The sequence below is a fragment of the Ambystoma mexicanum genome, chromosome 6q, assembly GCF_040938575.1.
Source record: "Ambystoma mexicanum isolate Mex_15411 chromosome 6q, UKY_AmexF1_1, whole genome shotgun sequence".
Taxonomy (NCBI): domain Eukaryota; kingdom Metazoa; phylum Chordata; class Amphibia; order Caudata; family Ambystomatidae; genus Ambystoma; species Ambystoma mexicanum.
In genome coordinates this window covers 347,857,920-347,883,546 of record NC_090937.1, presented here as the reverse complement: position 1 = coordinate 347,883,546, position 25,627 = coordinate 347,857,920, and the positions used below count along the sequence as shown (strand labels likewise).

Here is a 25,627-nt window from a genome sequence, read left to right as displayed (position 1 = left end):
GAGCGAGTGTTCAAGTTCCGACTAAAGGTCCGCACTGGTCATTCCATGGGGTGAGCCTAACGGGCTGGCACTAGTCCCACATCGTGCCATGTCTTCCCACCCTGACCAGATAGTGCAGTTAGGTCTCCCGTCATTCAACAAGATCATTGGCTTAGCCTCCCTCCCTTTGTGCGCCCTCCTGCATCCAATCAGATGTTTCTTTGTCTAGTTTCTGCGCGAGTCATGCCGTTTCTTCTTCTTCGCCTGCCATGTTATTGTGCTCAAGCCACATATTAGCCGCTGCTGGTGTTTCTAAGAAAATTGCTCTATCTTTGTATATCACTTTAAGTCTAGACGGATACATCAACATGTACTTAAGGTTTAGCTGCAGCAATCTGGTTTTGACTGGGATGAAAGAGTTACTTGCTCGTTGGACTGCTGGGGTGTAGTCTGGGGGTATGGTGATCCTAGCATTGGCTCTATTTATTTCACCTCCCTCGCGTGAGTAACGTAATATAATTTCTCTGTCTTTTCTGGAGTGCCCTGTGCGCTCTCTCGACCGCAAATCCTTGCGAGAGTCGGCCCGCACCAATTTCTTGTTGCAGTAGGGTTTCCACAAAGTTTGTGGGGTTGGTTCCCTCCATTTCCTCTGGGATTCCGAGTAGGCGAATGTTGTTGCGCCTGGATCTCCCTTCCGCATCTTCTGCCCTCTCCTCAAGTGTCTTGTTGCGCCGCTCCAGTTCCAAAACCCTATTTTGTATGTCTTTCAGTGTTGCAGTCGTTTCACGTTGCTCTGACTCTGTGATCGTGACCCACTCCGTGAGGTTGCGTATGTCTTGGCGCATAAGTTGCATGTCTGAATTCACCCCTTCTATTATGATGTTGATGAAGGAGCGCGGCCCAGCTATGGCTTCTAGTATTTGCTTGTCTTTGGCGTTATTGCCTGTAGTCTGCTGAAGCGGTCTACCCCTTTAGTCTCTTGTCGCTGTTCCTTCGATTTAGCTGTGGCAAAGGACTCCATAATGTTGGTTTTGCCCCTTCCCTAGGAGGGTGACATATCCATACACCATGGACTGGTGTAACTGTGGTTCGCCACTCCCAACAGTCTGGGGCTCTGTGTACGCGATTGTTTCTGCTATCTCCCTTTTACAGTCCCTTGATATTTGGCCGTAGTTGTTTTCTGCTTGCAGGTGTGAGTTGTTGGGGGTTTACCCCTCTGTTGGGCCCAGTCGTTTTGTGCCGCTACTGCTGCCCGATGCACTATCTGGTTGCGTGCCTTGCAGGGGCTGTACCGATCCTCTGCCTTGTTTTGCGCCCTCTATGTTCACCACCTTTCTGTTACTCCTCCTTACCCAGCTCAGAGTACAGTGTCGCCAGGGGTAGTGAGCCCCCTGCCTGTGTTTGGATCCTGCGTGCCTGAATTGTGATGTAAGCTGGTGGAGCTGGTTAGTTCTCTGGTCGAGCAGAACCAGAGCTCTGTATTGCTACAGAGCAAGCCCAAATGCACTCTTCAGGGAAGAAAATCCCTCTATTAAGGTAAGTAACTCTAATAGTTTTAGCACGGTATAGGCGAATTGCAGGGTACTGAAGTACCTGGTTGCATTCAAACACTTAATATTAAAAGATAAATAGAATACCCTTTAGTCAACAAACATGACATTAAGAAACTGCAGTAGAAAATGTACATATAAATCAGAGCCTGAATTATAGAGCTAACTCTTGAATTTTTAATTTGTCAAATCCAACGAGTTATTAGAAGTTATAGGATCAAATTTACACAGTGTCCTCTATTAAAGCCATAGGGAGCACATTAGTTCATGTAGCATACAATGTACAGAACTTTTATCAAACATAGGAAATGCCTTACAATGACTGGCATTATGTAAATCAGTCACAAGAATGTATACAGAAAAGTGTCACTTCATACGTTCAGAATCAATAGTTTAAAACAGCATAAACTTCCAGTGGAAAAGTCTTCTTTTTTTTGGGATGTTAGAAAAAGGGAGATGACCGACACGTTTCGGTTCAAAGAACCATCTTCAGGATATAAACGTTCACCGTTCCTATTTCACATCAATATTCATAACAATATGTCGCACACCCAGCTTCAGATTTCTGTGTTTGAGCTCAGTCCGACTTGCTGCAGCGACTGCACTCCCGTGTCAGTGCCTCCCCTTACCCTGTGGATGGCTGTGTAGGCTTAGTTTTCGGCCTCAATGTCCCTTGGAGACACCTTCTCGGGAGGAGTGCCAGTGCGTTCGATGGAACCTTACATCCATGTTCACTAGTGGCAGTGACTGCCCGGGCATCTGTGAGTAAATCCGACGTGGTGCCCAGTTGTGCTCCCTCAGATGAAATGTGCTCCGGTCGGAGCAGCTGCCCTCCTAGCCTCCCCTTTCGTTCTACATGTCAGTAGCTTAATGTCCTGTGTGCTAAGGAGCAATATTTGTGTTCTGGCGTTGGTAAACCAATACCAGCCGGTGTCACGGCTGCGGCCTGCCCTTGATTGAGTGGGAATGATCTGGGCAGTGCCAGGGGGCCACTGGCCAAAGTCCTTGTCGGTTCTCCCCAGCGTCTCTTGCCGGCGCCACCTCTCTGTGAATCTCCAAGAGCTGTCCTGTCTCAAGGCAGTAGACAATCGCCCCAATCTCGCGGCCCCTCTGCAGCCCTCTCACCAGCCGCCCCCGAGATGTCTGCGCTGCAGTTCGGGTGCTGGTTACCTCACCTTGTGTTTTGCACGTCTACGATCCTGCTGCGGGTCTTGATGGTTTGCGCTGTCGTTCAGTAACCGTCTCCACTCTGGCTCGTCTGCCCCCAGTGCATTGCTGCAGCCAGCCGTACCAGCGACCTCGGCTCCTCTCAGATGTGTCCGCAGCAGGCCCAGCTCCACTCTGGTCGCTGCCGGGTGACAGTCTTTAATCTGCGTGCTTCTGGTTCTCACTGATCGTCCCAGCCAGTCTCTGGAACGTTGAGGTGGACCGATCATATCCTCTGGTGGGTCCGCTTCAGACACCCTTCGCTTCGCACCCTTTCTTGTGCTTCACTCATTGTGCACAGCCTTTCCCTTCCTGTTAGCCTCAGGCCGCAGCGCCGCCCGCCATCTTGGCCATCTCAGGGGCTCCGCTTCGGCAGCTTCGCAAGATGGCTTATCAGCTCCGATTTTCTTTGCGATATGTCAGGCGAGGTTCAGAATCGCTTTCCCAATGTGGATGTTCGTTTTTCCCCTCAGTATGCAGCTTTGCCAAGATTTAAAAGGATCGTTAACAGGATCGGGACGGGAGCTCTAACTCAACACGTCCTCACACCATGAGCTCAGGCCACGCCCCCCATACAAGAGGACATTTTATGTGACATTATGGGAAGGTTCCGCAGTTTATTGGCAATTTGCCTGTCATCCAAAGACATTTGGAAAGGTGGTGTGTCTCTAAAGTATCTTTCAGGTGGATCATATAGCGTAAAAGCCATGGTGAAGAAGACTGAGCCTTGAGGTACTCCATCCATGGCAGTGAGGGGCTTGGTGTGAAAGTTACCCAATCTTCCTGTTGGCACTCTGTCCTGTAAGAAGGATGTGATCTATTTAGGAGACATGCCCTGGATGCCCAAAGCAATTTAAAGCCCTGCAACAGGCTTGGATGATTAATCGTGTTGAATGCTGCTGACAAGCTGCAACAAATGCAGCAATTCTTTAGTTGGCACTGTTCAATCTACTGATGAATAAGGAGGCCAATATGAGTTTAGTGGAAGTGGTAAAACATCCAGTAATTACCACTACTGGATGTTTTATCATACCACATGCAGACTTAGTTGATGTACAGCATCCAAAGTCAACGCTATCCGTATCAGCTCACCTCTGCATGCAACAAATACTCGATGCGGAAAATGCAGCATGATCGCATAAGATAACACATGTGAAAGGCCTGGTTAATTACTGGCAGCCAAAAGCAGGCTTAAATGAGTACCAGCTGAAGGAAATCAGTCACTTGGGTGAGCAGTATCGCCACTAACTAACCCCACTAAAAAACTCATCCCTCTGCTTACACTTCTCAAACTCTAAACACAAACATAACTCTACAGCACAACAAACTGCGTGCACTTTACTACATCGTAATAACAAAACAAACCACACATAGCCTGGCACAGCGGCACAGGCCGTCACACCTACGCTCAACGAACTGTGTAAACTGAACTGAAGCTGCTATTGTAGCTCTATTGCACCTTTTTCCTGCTCAGTCCTACTAACTTACCCCACACCTTACCCTCTTACTTTTCTGATTAGCCATACAAATGCTCTCTCTATATAGTGTGATTTAACAGCAAAACCAGGGATATAGTAAAGCAGCCACGAGTATCCTTGTGTAAGCCACTGCTTCCCAGACTACCCCCTGTTTTTGTTTGTTTACCCTTTTGAAGAGGCTCATTCTACGCCTTGTAACACCCTGCCTTCAGGCATGTTGTGATATTTTAAATGTATCATCATCCTTTATCATTGGAGATGCTTTCTTATTCGTTTGTAGAATCCACATGTCAAGGAAGATGGAAAGATGAGTTGACACCAGCTTTCAGTCGCACACCACTCAACCTTGAAGACTAATGCTTAGAATCAACCAGAATGTGGTTTTGGCCCTGCTTACCGTGGCAAGCTCACTATTTCTTCTGTTTCAGTTGTACTACTACAAGTTGTATTTATCACCAAAGGTAAGCATGCTCTTTCTTTTTTACTTTTCTTTCTCCACAACAGTTGTTAAATACACAGATGACTTTGCTCTTTCTCAAGGCCACATGTTTTTAGAATTGGGACAGGCTCAATAGCAGTCAAGGACAGATTGCTTGCCGGCCCCTGCTATAATAGGCTTGTTCAAAGAGCAATAGAGTCGCACAGAAATGGCCATTACAGAAAGCCTTGAAAAGCGCAAAGCATTGCCGGACACCTTTCTGCCTAGCACACCCTCTTTACGCTTACTGTGAAATCTGTTTGAATTCTCTTTACATTGTGTTTAATAAAGTACCAGTTTCTACTGAATAAATACACCTCGGTTCTTAACATAAGTCTGATATAGCCTGTTTAATTAGCAACTTAAAAACCGTAATGTGGAGGTCCATAGATACCAAGTTACAATTACTGCACCCCCCTATGCCCATTGTACAGCTGCGATATCCATGCCTTAGCAGGCAGCCTTCACTCATGGTGCAGCGGTAGCCTGCATCTCACTAAGAGTGCAGATTCTGCCCACTTGACACAAACTCTTAAACTCAAATACAGATTACTTTACTGTGTTTATGTGCTGTCTTGCTTGCTAGTTGCAGATGTTTAATCTATGGTTGCAGGCTTCTCTTTGCAGTCCTTGATCAAGCCTATAGTAACCGTGCCCACATAGTGAAATAAGGTGATTATTATCTATATGGATGATGTCACAGAATGTGGGTGCTACTCGGGTCTCATGATCAATGCGACCAAATGGGTTGTTTTCCCGTTAACGGAAAGTGTGGCATAATATGCGGACAAATGGGGATTCCAATGGCACGTGACACAGACCTGATTCCTGGGGGTTATGATTGCCCAAGACGTGCCCACACTATTCGAAACGAACTACCGCAAAGTACTTGACCTGGCGAGGGAGGCGATCACTAGGTGGAAATGTCTACCTTTTGAACTTATACGGCAGGGTATCTCTGATCAAAATGGTGCTACTCCCTCGTTTCCTATGTGTTTCTCAATGTCCCCATGTAGGTCTCAACTGACTATTTCCCGGGAGGCAAAGACCGTAATCACCCAATTTATCTGGGCTGGTAAGCAACCGAGAGTGGTATGGGATAAACTAACGGCACCTGTACACAGGGGAGGACTGGCGCTGCCAGATCTGGAAACCTACTACTTAGTGGCGCAGGCTGGGTATGCCCTATATTGATTTGGGGGTCAGGGGCAACAGAGACACGTGGAGGTGGAGAGGGCACTGGCTGCTCCCTATTTGTTGCGATCCATTATTTTCACTGCCCCAAGCCGGGGACATAAGGCAACAAACATGGTTGATCTCACCTCTAAAGCCTGGACACATATAGAACAGAGTTCAAGGATGGAAGTCCTCTACTCCCCGGGCTGAAAGCAAGAGGGGCCCTTAATCCACTGGAGGTTTTTCTGTATTACAGATTAAGGACAACATTTTCCCAACCTTCCCTGAAGAACCACTGATAGCCCCAATACTTGATAGGATGATCTCAGAGGGGGTGGGGGGTGAGGGGGGCAACACATGAGTGGTGTCGACCATGTACACCATGTGCCAAGAAGCCAAACTGCAGGAGATGTCACCTAGGGGAAGATGGGAGCGCTCATTGGGACACGAGATCTCTGATGAGGAGTGGAAATATTGTTGTGTGGGCACTAAAAAATCTGCAATAAATGCTAGATATAAATTGATACACTGGAAGTTCTTACATCAATTCTACTACACCCCTAGCCAGATTCACAGCTTTTTCCCAGGGACGCCAACTAACTGTATTAGATGTAATACACTGGTGGCTAATTTCATACACATGAAGTGGCAGTGCCCCAGGGTATACGTATACTGGACAGCTGTACTTGAAATCATTGGCGATGTTATAGGGGTGGGACTTGATATGAACCCCATGATGGTTCTCCTGGGATACACCAAGACTATCTCCCCGAGCAGGCGGTGCTTAGCTGGGCTGCTTTTGTTATTGGCTAAAAGGGTCGCTATGCATTGGAAAGGCCCAGCGTACTCCAAGGTAGAGGACTGGCACGCCGATGTATTGAAATGTAATGATATTGAAGCGGGTTTCCGGGGCTTAACATTGTATCGCGCTGCCCCTTCTAGTATGTGGGACCCATTCATTCACTATCTGCTGCGACAAGCAGGCGAGGATGGCCAAGAACCACAAAGTGCAAGAAGCCCAGTCAACTTGTAACTTGTAATCAGTTTGGACCCCAATTAGCGGGGAAATGGACAACCTATTCCAAATATTCGAATTAGAGAAAGAAAGGGTTTGCTCTCAAACTGCGCACACACATAGAATAATAAGCAATTGCAAATTAAATGAGTGGTTTTAATCAGAATTGGTGCAGCCTGACACGTGTTTCGAGCTTCCCGCTCTTCTACTGAGGCTTAATCTTGGCTAGTGTGTATTTTGAATACAAAGGTAGAAGTTGAGTAATCTGACAAAGTTAGGCGTGGGCTCCCATTATTTTGCAGTTGCACGAATGAATTTTCAGTAAATTATTATCTTGCAGTACTTTCACTGGAGCTCCAGTTCCCCACATAGCAGTGAAAGTACTGCAAGATAATAATTTACTGAAAATTCATTTGTGCAACTGCAAAATAATGGGAGCCCACGCCTAACTTTGTCAGATTACTCAACTTCTACCTTTGTATTCAAAATACACACTAGCCAAGATTAAGCCTCAGTAGAAGAGCGGGAAGCTCGAAACACGTGTCAGGCTGCACCAATTCTGATTAAAACCACTCATTTAATTTGCAATTGCTTATTATTCTATGTGTGTGCGCAGTTTGAGAGCAAACCCTTTCTTTCTCTAATTCCAATTTCCAGTGGGAATTTGGCAGGCTCCTACTCAAGCTCTCAGCCGCAGCCCTATCACAGCCACATAAGTTACCGTTCTATGCGCTGTATCCTGCTGGCCTTTTCTGCCACTTTTTCTTTCTATTCCAAATATTCAACCAGGAATCTGGATGCCCAAACGTTCATCATGTATTGAGGGAGAAGCAAACTGATCATAGACCCCCAAGCTGTCCCACTAGGGGAAGGAGGATGTGGGAACTTGCTATGGGAAAGGACCTGCCCAGACTCACTGCATTGGAACGAGAACTATACTAACTGTGCTTGACATGGGATGCTTCCTACAGTCCACTTATTGAGAACTCGTACTTCTCTTAAATGTATTAATGCAATGTAGTCTGTTGTGTGTTTATGTTTACGAAATGTTAATAAACAAATTATTTAAAAAATATAAGTATCATGACTGGGCCGAAGAAGAGGCTGAGGGATGCTTTTCTTCAGGAGAAAGGGAAACTGCCTCATTAAGGAAAAGTAACCAATCCACTAAGACGAGTGTATTGAAAGGAGAGCACTCATTATGTATAGGAGGAGAACGAGGATGAAAAGAGCAGAGAGTGCAGTGTCTCCAGCAGGGCAGCTTCCCTGCTGATGTGAGCTTGGGAAGAGGCAGAGCCAATCGTAGGACGTGGAACCCTAAAATTCCAAACTTGCTGGGAAGCAAGAGAATGAACACTGAAGGGTCAGCGTACCCAAGAGCCTGAGTGGAGAAGAAATGGTGGTGGCATGACCCTGAGAGAATCTGGGTGGTCAGCTGGCCTGCGCAACAATGCAGAGACCATCTGAGGAAAGCCGCTACAAGTGATGCGGCTCCCTGGTGAGATATCAAGGCAGCCAGAAGAATTGCGAGGACTGCGGGCAAGGGACGCAGAGGGAGCCGGTTCGCAAGTGCAGTGAAGAAATCGGACTGACGCCAAACCCGTAAGAGTCCCACGTCCGTTTTCCAAGAAGAAAGAAGGTAAAGGGGGACCGGGGAGACATGGGAAGAATAACAAAGTATAATATAGAACAAATAACTAGTCAGCATAAATAAGAAAGAAGAGTTACTATATTGGAACTGTGATGAAACCAGCTCGAAACCTCATTGAAGGATATTAGAATATAAAATAATTATCATTATTAAATGTGAACTTTGACAGTTTAGGGGAGAAGAACAAGACTGTTTCCTGGAGGAGATGAAAGTAGAAATATAATGCATTTACTAAAAGTGAACTCTGCTAATGCAAGGAAAGAAAGAATAACATTCCCAAAAAGGGAGGTGAATCAAAGTGAGAGAAACCCAAGGGTAATCTTAATGATTGGAATACCTTGAGTAAAATAGAGATGCAGAAATCCTCAAAAGAGGGGATAGACAAGGTAATTCATTTCTATCCTGGAACGAAAGGAAAACATGGGAAACGCCCAGAATAAGAGTGTGAGATAAGAAAGGGTGAATATTAGGAGTTAAAGGCCCACATAACCTATACAACAAAACAAGTTAAACAAAGTGAAGACTTGTCTAAAGGAGAATGCAAAATTGTCTAATATGAGAAAGGAGTGATCTGAAGTGATGGAGAGTTGCCAAAGAAGAGAATCTATACTAGTGCTGGAAGCACAGAGCAGCAGAAGGAAATCCTTCTCCTGCCTTTATTTTGTTACGCTATTGATGGAGTCAGATGGTAAGGGGTTTGGACGGTGGACTGATTCTTTTTGGACATTGTGAAGACGACTGATGAGCACCTTAGTTATTCTTTAAGTAGGGAACACTCCATAGGGATAGCTTGGCCTTTCTGATAATGTACTTAGAGTCAGCGTCCTTCTTCTGGGCCGTCACACACACACCAATTCTGGGCTACATAGATACTTTTTTTTGTGCCAACAACTTACTGGTCTCAGTGACAACTCATCTGTTCTTAAAGAAAGCGGAAGTATGTTGACCCACTGGCAGGCAGACTCTTGTTTCTCAGTACATCACCTTGGAGCTGCTCCAGAGCTCTGCACCCCAACCCACCTTCACCAACCGGTTTAAATGGCAGACTGCCATTGATGGACTTCCAGGTATATGGGATTAACCTGGCACACTGTTGACATCTAAAGGGCAGCTGTGAACAATGCAATTAATACGTATAGCATTTCAGAATGGTTACTCCACTATGACAATTTTATTCGACCCGCTTTAAAAGTACTAGACTATGCTAGTGGTCGAGTGGATTTCTAGGAGCTTCTAATATCCAGACCTACCTGCTGAAGATGGGAAATGGAAAATCCAGGTTCATGGGGAGAAAACCTTCCAGCAACAGACGGAGTGTGAGCTGCAGGCAGCATGTGTGAGGCAGGACAGACTAATGAAAACCAAGATAGACATGCTTCAGTCTACCTAAACCCAACCCCCATAGTGTCACCATAAGGGAGTGGCTAGAGCCAACCACAGTAGAACCCTCCCCACCATTCACAACTGCAACCTATTGCTTTGGAGACCAACCCATGTGGCGAGCAGGACTCTTTATAAAGAGTTGTTATAAAAGAGGACAGACAGCTTGACGAGAGAAAGGAGTCGAGGACAGTGGAAAAGCATTGTCTGGCGGAGAGCTGGTAATGTATTGGGGAGGAGAATGATGTGGAAAGGGAGCTGTGGAAAGTTGGAGGAAGGATATTATTGGAGGAAATTACCATCTGAACAGGAGGAGGAAGGTGGAGGAGAATGGCTGGAGGAATTTGGGAGAGTTGAGGAGGGGTTGGGAAAGTTACCTGAGGTGCTTGAGAAATTTTAACGGAGATGTGGGATAGCTGTTGAAGATTTTGAGGTTGCGGAAGTATTGTTGGAAGGGTGTTGGCAGAGTCAAGGAGAATATTAAGAGGGTGTTGGAGGAGGTTGGCAAGCTGAAGGAGGAGGTTGGAGCATTTAAATACGAGGTGGGAAGATTGACAAGTTGGTTGGGGTACAGCATAATAGAGGCGTGTAACCTCTTCAACTGCCAGAAGTTGGAGAAGGACAAATCTGGTGACTTGACATTAGGGTAGTGGAAGGCAGGAGATTTGGTGAAGTGAGACATCTATTGAAAGAACAGCTGGGGAAGGCAAAATTCTTTAGGAGGTGGGGGGGAGAAACATCACCAAAAGGCAAACCCAGATGGTGGACTGGCTTAGCGGTGAAAACCCATTCTAAAGGGGAGGAGCCCATGGTGGGAGGATGTAAAAGCACATGGTATGGCTCAGAGGAGAGCAGGACAAGCTGATGGGTCAGGGAGATAAGTGAGGCTGAGAAGGGACCTTAGGGTGGGCATGACAGCCAGGCATACATACAGCTGAACCAAAGACGCCACTCCCAGCAATCCGCAGGGGAGTGTGATGTATCCTGTAGAGTCCTCACAAAGACCCTAACTAAAGTCTCCTCTCAGGTGGCCAGGGGAAAGCAGCCGCTACCAAATCCTAATCCTGGGGTTGGAATTAGCCGGGAGGATCACCTGGCAGTTGAAGGGCCCCAAGGGATTAGGAGTACTCTGTTGGGAGAGACTTTGTATTTGTCTTCCTCAGAGGGAAAGATATTTGTAATACCAGAATATGTAATGGCTTGTTGTTGGAGTGAGGTTTCCGTTCCCAAAGCTGTCCATCGTGTTGGTCCAAAGCTATCCATCTTGTTGGTCGTTAAGACTGTCATACTCAACATATGAAACTGAACATTAATATTCTGGCTTCTTATGAATCTGATTCTCCCTTCAATCTGTATCAATCATTTGTTAAGAGCCAAACTTCCCTTCACAATGTTGCCCACATTTATAGTAGTGAAAACACTTGTAATCAAACGGAAGAAATATGTATGTGGATATGAGAACATTAATATCTCAATTTCTGATGACGCTAAATCTCCTTTAAATTCGATCCAATTATGGAGCCCTTTTAAAACTCCTTTTGACGGTGTAATTAATGATTAAAAGGAAGTGACTCAAGTTGAAGACCATATTCAAAATAAAAGAATTTGAACATTGCCCAAAATACCGGGAAGAGGGATTCAGAGGCACTAGACTGAAAGGCACAATCTACTGGTTCTAATGACCCACACCTGAGCGGGACATTTATATGTAAGATCTCCTCAGGTGTAGGCCATCAGAGGTAGGCGGTGGAGTAATTGCAGAGACCTCACTTTGCAGTGGCAGCAGAAGAAGGGAAGCAGAGACGCCGGAACCTCCCCTATCTTTAGATCGGATGACGGTCCCGAGAGGGTCTCTAACGTTGATGGCCGGGTATGCAGAGGCTGCGCAGTGGGAAGCATTGCTGTGAAAAGCTTTCCCCCTAGAGAGAGAGACTCTTCGTATTGTACATTGTGCTCCAGTGGCAGACGAGCACCAGAGTGCTTCTGGACCAAGGAACGCTGCTTTCCTGACCAACGCGGGCCATGGGAAGTGAACCGAAGCAGTTTGCCGTGCAGGAAGAGGCGGGAGGAAGCAGAAGCACTGTGGCAGCGGAGCGAGCAGAGGCGTACGCCGCAACCAGTGAGTTCACCATTATTGGGTAACCCTGGTTCGCTCCGTAATCACACGCTGGCCACTGATAATTGTTTTGAATACTGAACTGATAAGTTGAAGCAGCATGACAAGCACTTGGTAAACAAAACCAGAGAGGAAAGGTTACAATTGTTACTTTAAAGGCCAACATTATTGCCAAAGTCAAGAGAGGGCAATACTAAAGCAAGTTAACAATAACCATAATTGCCAAAGCCAAGAAAGGGTAATTTTGAAGCAAGATAGTAATACACTTTATTGCCTGAGTGAGGAAGAGGCAATAGTTGGAAAAGACATTAACAAGCATGGTCTAAGCCAAAGAAGAGCAAGTGTGAGGGAGAGAGAGACATTATCAGCATTTGTTTGTTGCAAGAGTGGGAAAACAAGAGTGGCAGGAAAGAAGCCCTCCTGATAGGAAGCATTCAGGAGGGGAGGAGCATAACCGGCATTGCATGTGGAAATCAGAAGAGTGGAACAAACAGCACCAATGTGTATCATGTCTTCCCAGAAGAAGTCGTAGATTTTGATGTTGTTAAAAGTTAAAGACTTTACTAAACTGTTTGTAGTAAACTACCATAGAAGTACTTCCAGTATTTTTAGGAACTGTTAGTCCTGGCAGGCAGGTATACCAGGGCATGGACCTTTTTAGTGTTAGTCCTGGAAGGTTAGTGGACCAGGAAGAAGTCATTGAAGTACTGTGTTGTGGTTAAAGACTGTGATGAAAAAGTGGCAAGACCAAGAAAGTATTTTGTGAACAGTAGGGGAATCATCCTGACAAAACAGTGTTGGTGATACCAATGAAGTGTGGATGTGTTTTTGTTTCCCAAGAAGAAGGTATGTTGAACTCTGTGCTAAAGGTGGAGAGATAAAGACTTGTCGATTAGTTGAACTGTTGGTCAAAGTCCAAGTGAAAGACTTTTGGAGCAAGAAAAACTTTATGATCAGAACCTGGTTACAAAACAGAACTTTTCTATGTTGAACGTTTGTTTTGAAAATCCTGCTTTGAATCTGGGTAAGAGGAACTAACCCAGGTTACAAGGATATATAGTTATTGGGTGTATTTTGGTAAATGTTATTTCTGTTATCTTTGAATTGGCATACATTCCCTTTGAGTTTGATGTATGTGTAAGTAGGATAAGGCAGGGGCAACGCATTTGTCTTGGTAGCAGGACAACGCAGCGCAGCACAGGCTCGAAATCCCGACCCCATGCTTCGAAACCACACGCTGGTATCAAGTGCGTTATAAAATAACAATTATAAGTATGAAGGACAGAATCCTTATGCTAGAGTGATTCCTGATAGGCAGGGACATTCTCTTAAGGGTAGGGATAGTGAGGCGTTTGTCAAACCCTTTTGAGTTAACAAAATGGCATCTTATGAACAACCTTTACCAAGTTGTCCACTCACATGTCTGACCCCTCACAAGAGGCAACAATCTATGAAGATTCTTAGCTGTGACTAGCCAAAGATTTTGATATCCTAGGTCCTACTCCTGAATCAGGTAGTTGGTTTCCAGACCTTGGGGGTCATCACAAGTCTGGCGGTCTGGAAATAAAGTGCTGATAATTCCGATTACTGGTACTTTTTCCGGACGCAGTACTACGAGAGGCAATGCCGGTAACACTGCCTACTGGTAACATTGCATACTGTGCCACCATTGCTGCTAGCACAATCAACAGATAAAACGGGACCTACCGTAAGATGTGCTGGAAATGCCAGCAAGACGGAAATAAGGATAGCGTTTTTTCCAGAAACACTGGCACTGTGGAGCAGGCGGTAAACAGGCCCAGGTGGGGAAGAACAGGCCACAGGTGCACCCAATGAGCTGTGAGAAACCAGAGGGTGTCTCACCCGCTAGTCCCCGGGGATCTCTCGCTCTCAGGTGGCCAGGGCACGGCCATCGCCTTTGGATCCAGACCCCGGTGGTTGCACCAGGGCGGGAGGATCACCTGGATGGGGGGTCTTCAGGGAGTGGGGGTAAGGCAGCCGATGGTGAGATGCGATTACCCCCTTTTTTGTTCGGTATCCAGTCATTGCATCGAATACAAAGCATTGTTTGACAAAAGCATTGAAAAAAAGCATTGAATGCATTTTTTTCAAAGGTAAATGTTTTATTTTAATTATAATGGGTTTTAAGGGGTAAAAAACAGGGGAAGCGGGGGCCATCCATATTTCAAAGAAAAAAAATGTATTCTTTTTTTCGTTGCTTTTATTTTTATACACTAAGGCATTCAATGCTTTGGCATTCGATGCAATCACTATAAACCTTTTTGTTCAACTAACCCATCCTATTTGTTAGGATTCTCTGAGGTCCCAACTCTCGCCCTAACCCCTGTTTTTACACAAACACTGACACTGGGCTGAGGAAGAAGGTGGCTGGGAGTAACAAGACTAACTCTCATACATCGTACTGGACATATCCCCCTAATCGGGTCAGGCACTTGCCTTCAAGTGCATACACCCGATACCAGTGTATACACCTAATACCAATTAGCTCTCATCACACGCATAAAAGGCAGAACTTAGAGAGACACTTTGAGCAAGGCGGAACACGAGTACGAGCATAACTTCCGGGACAAAGGCAAACGTACTGGGGCAGAACGACGGACCAAGGAACAAGAGCAGCTGGTCGAAAATCCCAAGAGTTCCCTACTGGAGGTCGTTGCCTCTGACAGGCCGCAGAAGACACGTGGAGAAGGCCAGATAGCACATCCGGGGGCTGCATTGTGTTCCAAGGACGCCAGCGACCTGGCTGGGTGAACGGCAGAGTTGGGGAGGTGAGCCCAAGCCTGTGGTACTAACCTTGACTCGTGAATGGGAATCGTAAAACCAAGAAAGAAATGCACACAGCTGGTGAGTTGGCAAACAACCTGTAAGACCTGTGTGTGTGTTAAAAAAAGTTTGAAGTGGCAACACTATATATCGCAAGTGACAGCTGCACGCCTGTGGATGAGACGCGAAGAAAGGCAGATCTGTGAATGAACTTTCAATTAAGGAGCGCTGTGAATTCAGCGATACTGAGTAACGGAGTGGTCTGGAGAAAGGAAGTAGCCCACTCGAAAGTCTCTGTGAAAGGTACATTGTTTGTAACGATAAAGTGAATAAACTGCCAAAGCGAAATAAGCAGAACTCCTAGAGAAAGTTAAACTTTGAACTTTTAGTCGAAGTGGTTCTGGGAAGGTCTGTAAAGAAAGCCACGCACAGTCGAAAGCCTTCGATATCCAAAAGCGATCCGAGCCCGACTGATGAAGACCCGAAGTGTAATAAGCTTGGGGAAGGGAGCCCCCTTGCAAAAAGTTTTTAACTTTGTTCTGAAGAGGTCTGAGCCCGAAAGAGGGGGACCCAAGTGAACTGTGTTTTGAAGAGGTCTGAGCCTGACAGGGGGACCTACGTGAACCTTTGTTGAAACATTATTTGGAAGTAGAAAGAGAGACTTTAACGTGGCAGGCCAGGCGGGCCTCAATCCACATTTTGGAACTGTTTGTGTAGAAACCCTGAGCCAGAGTGTCATCCTGCCTACAAGGACCACCTTACTCCATGTGGTCTAACGTGGGGGAGGAGAGCGGATTCAGCCACATTTATTATTTTGAACACTGATTTTTCCTTTGCATACATTTCGGAAGAGGAGCAGGAGGAGGAGGCTTTTGTGTCACTAATATTTGTGAATGTTTTAGATTGTGTTTTTAGAATTTATATTTTGTGTGACAATGGATGGTTCTGTTTAAGTTTTGAGATATTTGTATTTGTTTTGAATAAATTGATACTGTGTTTAAAGAAGTGTTTATGATCCTATGTGCACTCCTTACGTGACTGTTGATAGTTTCTAACTACCTTTTTGTTTAGTTGAGTACTGTTTTCCCAAAATAAGGTAGAGTTTCCACTACGGTGGTCTATTTGGGCTTCCCCCTTTTGTATTGTGCACGACTAACATCAACCACACAAGACAACATTTGGATACGCCGTTCCAATTTGAGCACAGATGGACAGGAACATGCGATGCACTACAGGTACCAGAATGCATCACCGGCATGTAACAATACCCAGCCTATATCTGCACAGTCCCACCTATGCCCATGTAACACATGCCCTGATGAGGCAACAAGCATGCATGCACGCACCACAACTGCATGTGATCCCCAGTCCCATCCAATACCACGGCGTGCACCATTACCCACACACCTTCAGATGTGAAAGTGAACGCCAATGCACAACCTTCATTGCGCAGTGTACACTGTCGCAGACCCATTGTGCCGTGGTAGCACTGCAATGTGGGTAGCACAGGGGTAGGATCCCAGTGGGGACTGATGGGATAGGGGCAAGCTGTCCACGCCATTCCATGAATATCCACATTGGGACCAAAGTGGGGCTTTGCATCTCATGCATTCTGTGCATGCAAGTCCATCACAGTGAGTGCAATGCACTGTGTGCAGTCTCAGCCGTGGCAGGGGCAGCTCAAAATCCAACTCGGACATTGTCGATGCGCAGGCATATGGGCAACTCACAGTATGGCCAGTCAGTGGCTAGTCTGGTCCTAACTCCACCAACCCATCCCTGGTTGACGAACCCTGCACACACAGCATGTCCAGCATTGGCTGTCACAGGGTGCAGCAGGGCGAAAGAGAGCCCCCCAATTCACAATCCCAGGTGCATGTGTCGCACACATGCATCCAAATATGTAAGCACTGTTCATTCACTGGCATGTAATGGCTCGCATTGTGTCCCATTCCTTGCAGGGGATTTAGTTTATCCATTACTGCCGTGGATGATGACCCCTGTGAGAGACCCCCAGACTCGGCAGGAATTTGCCTACATTCGTGCACACATGCAAACCCGGACAACCATTGATCAGACCTTTGGACTGTTGAAGGCACATTTTCGGTGCCCACATCGGTCAGGGGGGCACTCATGTACAGACCAGTTATGGTAGGGAAGATGGTCCTGGCCTGTGCAATGTTGCACAATATGTGTGCATCAGACGCAACGTACCCCTGCCCCTGGATATGGACATGCCTCCAGCAGATGCTTAAGACGATGGAGATGGGAATGCAGCTAAAGACATGCAACGACACCTACACATGGATGTCACAGATGGCCGTAGAGCCCGACAGGAAATTTAGAACTTCTTTTGACCACCCTTCCACTGCACACAACCCATGTCCCTCACTGCATGTGACATGCAGCACCAATAAAGTAGACCACACCAAAAATGAATGTCCAGACATTGCATTCATGTGCGTAATTTTATGTATTGTGAGAAACCTTACTGTATTCTCCCAATAACTCCCTCAGAATCTTCCATTCAGGTTCCAGGGAAGGGGCATCGCTTTTGGATCCCGACCCTGGGGGTGGGCAAGCAAGGGATCATCACCTGAGTGGATCGTCATGAGGGATTCAGAGGAAAATACCCAAGGGTGAGAAATGGTATTCTCCCATTCCCAATAATACCCCAACCCACTGTCCCCCAACCTTCATGGGGTATTTTCAATCATACCCCACCTCCCCCTCCCAACAAGCACTGAGACGAGGAAGATGCAACTAAGATCAATGAAGATTTCCCATAGGAACAACAACTGGCTATAGAAAAAACGACTAATTATCACTCACACCTGACTACACTTGACTATTTTGAGGTGTGGTCTTTTTCCAAAGAATGGGCAATCTGGGGATGTTGTCTGGACCAGTGGCGCCAAGGAGCAGAGAGCAGCAGGACCAGAAGCCTGGAGGAGAACAGCCTCAATGGCTATTGGCTGCGCAACAGGGGTATGCTGCTGGTCCACAAGACCCTTGGGCTGCGTTGCTGAGGCTGATGTTGTCTGGGCTGTGGTGGCGCGGGGTGTGGTCCCCTACCTCTGCGTGGGTGGCTGTGATGTTGAGGATCCACCATGCTCACTGTCAGTGGGTGAGATGGGTATGCAGTTCATCACTTCTGGGTCATCCAACAGACTTGCAGTATACAGTTACGTCATTGTGTGACATTCTGCCTGTACATGGTGTCTGGATGTCAGAACAGCTTTGATGCATGTGTGTGTGGTATGGGGGCACATTGATCGTAGTGCAGGAATGCCTCCTTGGTCAGGTGTGTGCTTCGTGTATGTGCAACTTCTCATGTTGTCTTTGTGCACATGACCAGTATTCATGTCACCATATATGTTAACATGTTTTGGGTGCAATGCTTGGGTTCCTTGCAGCCCTGTACTATGGCCCATTTCATGTAGTGGTTGTGTTTTGGTGTCATGCAATTGGTTCTGGCTCCCGTTTGTGTGTTGTGCATTTCACCGTCAACTCAGTTTTATTGTTTCGATGTGGCATGTTGTACTCCCCAACCTCTGCTTGAGTTCTTGCACCAGCCTCTGCCGCTCCAACTTCCTTGATGCCTTCGAGATGCAGCACTGTGCAGCATTTCTCTCCACAGGACATTCATTTGATTGGGGAGGCTGTCCAACGTCCGGTTGCCAGGCATTCCCTCCTGTGGGCTGTGAGAGCAGGTTGCACACTCTGAGGCAGAGGTTGTCCCACCGCTTGTGACAACCTTTAAGGGTGCGGGGGACAGGGCCCACAGCCGACACTTTCTGTGCCACCTCCTCCCATATTGCTGACTTTCTCCTTTGGCTTGTCCACCTGTGGTCTGTGGCAAAGAGTTTGTTAGCATTTGCCACAATTGTGTCTGTTAGCACTGTAAATTCTGGCACTGTAAAGCGTGATTTCCTCTGACGGACCTCTGGGACGTGTGCCTTGGATGTTCCAGACATGCCAGTGTTTCAGTGACCAGATGGCTACAGGATGTGGGCGTTTTTTATATGGATTGTGTTTTTCAAAAAGGCTGCTGGTGAGCTTCCAGTTCCTGTGATGATGTTTCCTGTACCGGTGTTTCTGTTGCCAGTGTTTCGGTCATTGGTCGCTCCATCACCGGTTTTTCCGTTAATTGCATGGCGGAAACAGTGTTTAAGGCAGGTTTTTTCACGGAAACACCAGCAATAGTTAGAAATGCTGGTGTTTCCGACATGGCAGTTTGCACGCTCCCGCAGAGTTGTAGTGTGCCAGTGATTCCTTCATTGCGGTTGCCAGAAATGATGCTACCAAAATTACAGAATCACCAGCACATTAGCGTCTAACCCGTTATGAGGGCCATTGTGTACACCTTAGGGAAGGATGGTGTAGGAATACTGGACCTCCCCAAGCAAGCCTGCACCTGGACCTTTCTTGTGGAGAAAGACTGTGGAGATCACAACCTTGGGCCCTTCGACCCATACCCCACAAGTTAACTTTGGTATCCTGCACATGAGTTGTGATTTATGCTTTTCCTGTGATGCCAAATGCATTTTATTTGAAATTGAAACTTAAAACCCTATTATAATAAACACATCTTTTTAATATTGTAACAATTGACATTCCTTTAGTGACAGTATCCCTCTCTTCACTGGTGACCAAAATTCTCTACAAGTTCTGTAGCGTAACATAGAATACATTTGGGAATTTGTGAGCGTGGTAGCTCACACATGTGGATGCTATCCCTCTTGCACTGCTTCCACATTTGTTCTGTGCCCTGCATCTCCCAAAGTGATGACCCAGTTTTAATGGGAGTAGGCTGCTCTTTCCTGCTCAATGATTCTAATTTTTGATTTGCGGAATACAGGTCCATGGTCGGATAGTATGACAGGATCTTCTCAGAATTTCAGGCTACCTTAAAGGGACAAGATTAAGGGTTTTCTCTGTGTAACAAGCCCCTACCATGTGACTGGGGTGTGGTGGGGCGAGCCAGGCGACCCTATTCTGCCCCTGTGCACAGTATCACTTAGTGTCTGTTGGGACCAAGCCCCCATGGCCACTGCAGCTGTCGCCCAAGAGCGAAGCAGGAGCCTTTGTGACGCCACTCACCACAGTATAGAGGGTTTTTTGGAGAATTGGTGTGGGTGCCCTTTGGGGGATTTCACCTCAGCTGACAAATTGCTTAGCTTTTGAGGCTCTGTAGCTTCACTTTTGCCAACTGCAGGACTTTTAAAGAAAATACATGCTTTGTAAAGATTTGCCTAAAGTTTATTTTATTGAGCGTCCGTGCCATCTTGTAAATTACCGTATTAGTAAAGAGGGCTGCTAAGTGTGTTCGTTTTATAAAGTTATTATGTTAAATCTTTTGAAAACCACTGAAAAGAATGTTAGCAATTATCCAGAAGGCACCAACTTACTGTATGCCAAATGCAACCTACATCAACATTTGTTGAAAAGAGTTCATGGGCGGCAAGAGAAGGAAGGACTGGGCAGGTGCCAAAGGGGCAATGGAAGATTGTGTGCACAGGCAGGGGCTAAAGATGGGTGCAGATAGAAGAGAGGCCTTTCATATGCAGATGTGCAAATGCCTGGGTATCTGCAAGACTCCAGGTTCAAGCGCTCATATTCCAGCTGTCAAATGAAACTTGTTAGTACTGGATCACTGAGGGAGATACCTTCACTGCTTTTGCGGCTGTACTGTTTAGGGCTATGCTGCTTCCATTTTAGAGGAAGCAAGAGCGTCAGAGGAAACAACTTGGACATTTCAGCTTGAGAAAAATCCTTCTGTTGTCATTGTTCCCGACTGCACTCAGGGAATGAGTGGAAACTACGCAGAGGACAGCGACTCGGTCACATCCGTGTACAACCTCATCGAATCATGGATGGACCACAACTGGCTATGCCTTCACAGCAAGAAAACTGAGCTAATGATCTTTGGCTCCCATCAAGCGCGAGCCAAATTAACCCCTCAATACGAGTCATTCCATATGAAGGAACTCCCACTACAGGAAAGGTTAAGACGCTGGGTACGATCATGAAGGCATCTTTGAGTGCCGATGCTGAGGCCGCGTATGTGACTAAAAACTGCTTGTATCATCTTAGGCTATTAAGAGGTATAAAACCTTATCTTAGTGAAGAGAACTGCACGACAATAGCCAGAGCAATTAGACTATCACGGCTGGACTATGGAAACTCACTAATGCTTGGTGCAAATAAACAGTGCACCATAAAACTCCAGCACATACAAAATAATACCATCAAAATCATCAAGCAGAAATCCAAGTCTGATCACATTAGTAATGCCAGAAGGGAGCTTCATTGGCTGAAAGTGGAAGACAGGGTCCTGTTCAAGGCCATGATGCTTGTCCATAAATGCCTTAATGGGAAAGCACTGGCATAGCTCAAATCAAATGTTTCCAGATATGTTCCAGGCCTCTCATTAAGATCTGCACACAGTGGCCAAATCACAGGAGCCACTCACAAGAGATCCAACGGAATGGGAAAGGCCTTCCCCATACCCGCAGCTGTCAAATGGAATCGTCTGCCTGTAGATCTAAGACTAGAAACCAACCTTCAGGAAAAAGCTGAAAACCTTCTTTTCTATACTGTCCCGTCTCCATGTTAGTCTCTTTGTGTCTGTTGAGTCTTCATGTTTGCGCCCTGATGCCTGCGGGCGACCGGCGCGATACAAATAAATTAAATAAAAGAAAATGAAAGGTTCCTGTTTTCATGAGTATATTCTACAGTTGACTATATGCAATGTTCTTCCTTGCATTTGCAACTGCTTTTCACTCTAACATTTATTGATAGAATAACTGCATGTTTCTATTCACAAGGCCACATTGCTTTAAGTTGAATGAGCGGAATGTTTTGAAAGGCTGGTTAGATTCAGTCTCCTGCTATGAATTGGATACAGCAAATGTTTATTTAATTGTGGTTCAGTCCCCTAGTATCCTGTTGTGAAGTAAGCTTTCCAGTGTTCAGCAAAGTTTGTATGCAGTACCATTTGGGTGCACTACACACAACTCTGACCACAGGTATAGGAAAACCAACCTTCGCTATAAGCTTGTACTACACAGTTTTGGTAGTGTGTTGAGCAGCCAGACTTATCTCAAGAGGGGTCAATGTTAGCTGTAGGGGAGTTACACAGAGATTCACAGTGACTAGTATTGAAATAAACTCGAACACACAAGGTTTCTTGAATACAATATTTTAAATGTATTTATCAGTCAGTTAGAAAAAGCCTTTTTCAGAAGGGAGCAATATAACAGTAACAAGCAAATACACGTCAAAAACACACATTCTGAGTTTCTAAATCAGTAAAGACCCTTTGGGGTGGCCCACAGACACAACCTACACCCTCAGGTGACTTCAATAGCTAGGGTGCTGGGGACATTAATATCTTACTGTTGGCATTTAGAATACTGTTAGAAGTTGTAAAAGGAAAAGGTTATTAGAACAACAAGAGACCACAAATATTCTTAAGCAGGCAAATACTTTTGGATCCCCTAAGCAGAGTCATTCAGTATAACAGGCCAGGCCATAGTCAATGGGCAAAAGTCTTATATAGGATAAAGCACTTCTGGTAGGTAAGTAGAAAAGTCTTTGCACATTGTTTTAGGAGTCTTTGAAGAAAAGAATTATCAAATGTAGGGCCACAAGCTGATTAGACTTGTGAGCAGTAGAAGCTGCAAGCAACTCTACAATCAGAGGTACGTTCTCTCAGACATTACAGTACCTTTGTATTGAAGAAAAAGTGCAGCAGGTGACTTCTGTTCCTGTGCAGCTCTGCAGGTCTCACTGTTCCTGGGCCTTAGTCGTGAGGACAAGAGGGAGGACTTCTGGGGACTCCTGCACTACAATGGGACGGTCACCACTCGCAACAGGCAATCTTTCAAACAAGTAGCACTTCGGTGTTTCAGCTCCTTGGGACTACCGCAAATAGCAACACCGCGGTTCCTGGCTGTTGAGATGGACTTTCCTTGCTTCTGGGGTCCCGCACTCAGTTGAGGGGGCTCAGGCTTGGTCAGTGCTGCTTCCTGGGAGTCCGGAGGATCTTCCTGGAGCTCTTTGCCAACTTAAAAGCAACGCACACAATCTGGTGTTCCTCTCCCTGGCTATTCGGTTTCCAGCAGCAACTCTGTGGAAATTCAACCAGCTCCAAGAAGGTTGTCCAGGTGGCTTACTTTAGAGTTGATTGGTCCCACCAACTCTAGGGGAGAAGTCGTCCTTACAGGGGCTTATGCCGATACGAATTTGGCGTTTGAGCACAGCAGCAGGGCTTCACCAGGCAAAACAAAGGTCCAGGAGTTGCAGCAGGCGTCCTCTGCAAGTTCTACTTCGGTTCCTTCATCCAGTGGTCGACTCTGCCTTCCAAGCCAAAAGCCTTGCCTTTATTCAGTTCTCTCCTATTCATTCCAGCCCAGCTGTCAGTCCCCCAGCAGGGTGGCTGTACTTTCCGGACAGTCAGCCAGCCAATCACTACAGAGTGCATTTGGGTCTCCTAGGAGACTAAGCACTGGGAGTTTCGGGCACCTCCCTCACTTCCTGCCCACCCAAGACACCCTTGAGGCAGAGGGCAGCCTTCACTTGTGAATCCCGCCAAAGGCAAAGCGAACAATGGGACCAAACTTGGTTTGGCACACAGAGTAAATCTCAAGAAGGACCTTTCAACAAGGAAATGGTGAAAACAGAAGACCTGGCCATTTTGACAAAAATGGCACCCTTGGGTGCTTTACTGCACCTGCGAACGCAGCCTGCGGTAAATGCACACCACACGAAACCACTGCTACCAGCCATCCAGTGAGGAAAGGGTAACATAAAAATGTTACATAAGAAGCTAGACAAAGTGGATACTAGGTAACCCCTCCACCACTCTATTGTAAAATAGTGTGTGCTGGGTCTAGAAAGTTACAAATGTAAGTAAAGTCAATTTCACTTTACTGCTCTTGGAAACAGTAGTTTATCCAAGAGAAGTTATTTAATCCTTTGGGAAATCTGAAAGACTTCCCTGTGCCACTGCACTGAAGGTGCAGTGTGACACAATGTAAAAGATGATGCCTATGGAGTCTGTCAGACTCCACAACCAAAAGAAACGCAGAGTACAAAATCACATTAAAATACATGAGAGAGTGGGGAAAAGGGTCTCACTCTCTCCAGGTTAAAAAAATCAAGTCCTCAAAATCCAGCAAAGTTGCTGGGGGTCTCTAAGGTGGAGGGAATTAGCACATTTCTGAGAATTCTCCCTAACACTCAGACTAGTTACCATGGTAAGTAGATTTATTCTTTAGTTTCTTCAGTTACATTGTAAGTCAATGAATGAAAAGAAAGACCCACGCTGCCCACCGCCCTGGCCAAATACTTTGAGCATGATGGGTGGAACACCTGGGTCATAAGAATCCACACATTACTGGCACTATACATTCAGCTGTATGACTGCAGACTTCATACACATTCCCATTCAAACACCTATACAATGCATCTTCCTTCTTTACCAAACACATTCACACTCCAAACAGATGCAACCCATCCCTTGCCTGACTTTTTTTAGGCCTGTCCACCATGACTGCAATGCTTCTTAGGCACCTATCTGGTTCTATTACATGGTCAGGGTCATGGCCCTACCAGAAGGGGAGGAGGAGAGGGCCTCTCCCAGAAGTGTGGTGAGTGATTTTCAGACCAGGGGCTCAGTCTCTGTTACTCCCTCAAATGCCATGCATGCTGCCAATGGTACCACCCTCTGTCACACAATGCCTCCCAGTACTCTTTCTTGCCAGTGCTCTCTTCTCTTGTATATCTTCAACTCACAGAATGCACCTGGAAGAATGAGGAAAACCTGGACCGGAACAACACAAGCAAGAACCCCCGAAATGTGACAATTGACAAGGACTTAAAACTGCTGTCACACACAGAGCAACGATTGGTTCAGAAAGGCAGACGACTTAACATGGCAAAGGAAAAACAAAATTCCATGCACATATTGGCCCACAGTGTCGGGTGAGCGCTGGAACCAATGGGTGAAGTTTAGAAGAAGAAGGCGCAGAGTATAAAAGAGAATCAAGTGAAGGGCAGAGTGTTGGTTGCAGCAGTGAGGTCAAATTGGTGGCAGAATTGGAGCATCATGCAAGGGAGATAATTCACACAGCGAGTGGAACCAGTTGTATATAGTGGAGGGTGAGAAAAGGGAGGGGTGTAAAAGGTGGTTAAGAGAGAGGGAAAAAATGTATGGGGATTAGAGAGATTGAAAGCGAGAGAAAATGTGTGTGGTAGGAGGGTGCAGAGAGTGCAAGGCGGTAGTGGTGAGGGTGGAGTTGAAGTAGGAGGGGTGAAGGTAGTTGTAAGAGATAGGTGGAGAGAGTGTTATAAGGTTGGGGCACAGGTGTAGATGGGAGTGTGTGTGCTGGAGGGAAGTGAGAGCGAGTGAGGTTAGGCGAGAAGGGTGAGCAGGATTTATAGTGAATAAGTCGAATTCAAAAAACTTGAATGCAAAAATGTCGAAAAAAAATGATGTCGAATGTGTTTTTTAAAAAAAAACATTTTGATGGGGGGGGGGTCCCCCCCACACCCCCCCGTTTATTTTTACTAGCTAAAGCCCAAAAAACATGCACATTAAAAAAAACACATTTGAATGTTTTTTTTACATTTTTTTTTCAACATTTTTGGATTCAACTTTTTGCATTCGACATTATGACTGGCTACCGGTGAGCAGGATTCCATATCGCTGGAGGGGTTGAGTAGGATACCATATCCCTGACTAGCAGAGTCTCGAGGGATTAGAATAGTATAGTAAGAAAGGATGGAGAGGAGCTAGGAGGAGAGTG

At 46.1% G+C, this 25,627-nt stretch overlaps 1 protein-coding gene across 3 annotated transcripts in view; it reads left to right on the top strand.

Annotated features, from left to right (window-relative positions):
- FKTN (fukutin) overlaps positions 1-25,627 on the top strand; it is a 534,769-nt gene that overhangs the window by 54,236 nt on the left and 454,906 nt on the right. For all 3 annotated transcript variants that reach the window (XM_069630830.1, XM_069630831.1, XM_069630832.1), the window contains one exon: positions 4,494-4,674. In XM_069630830.1, coding sequence (XP_069486931.1) covers positions 4,570-4,674 — 105 coding nt within the window. In that variant the 5' untranslated portion in view covers positions 4,494-4,569. The remainder of the gene's footprint in view (positions 1-4,493; positions 4,675-25,627) is intronic.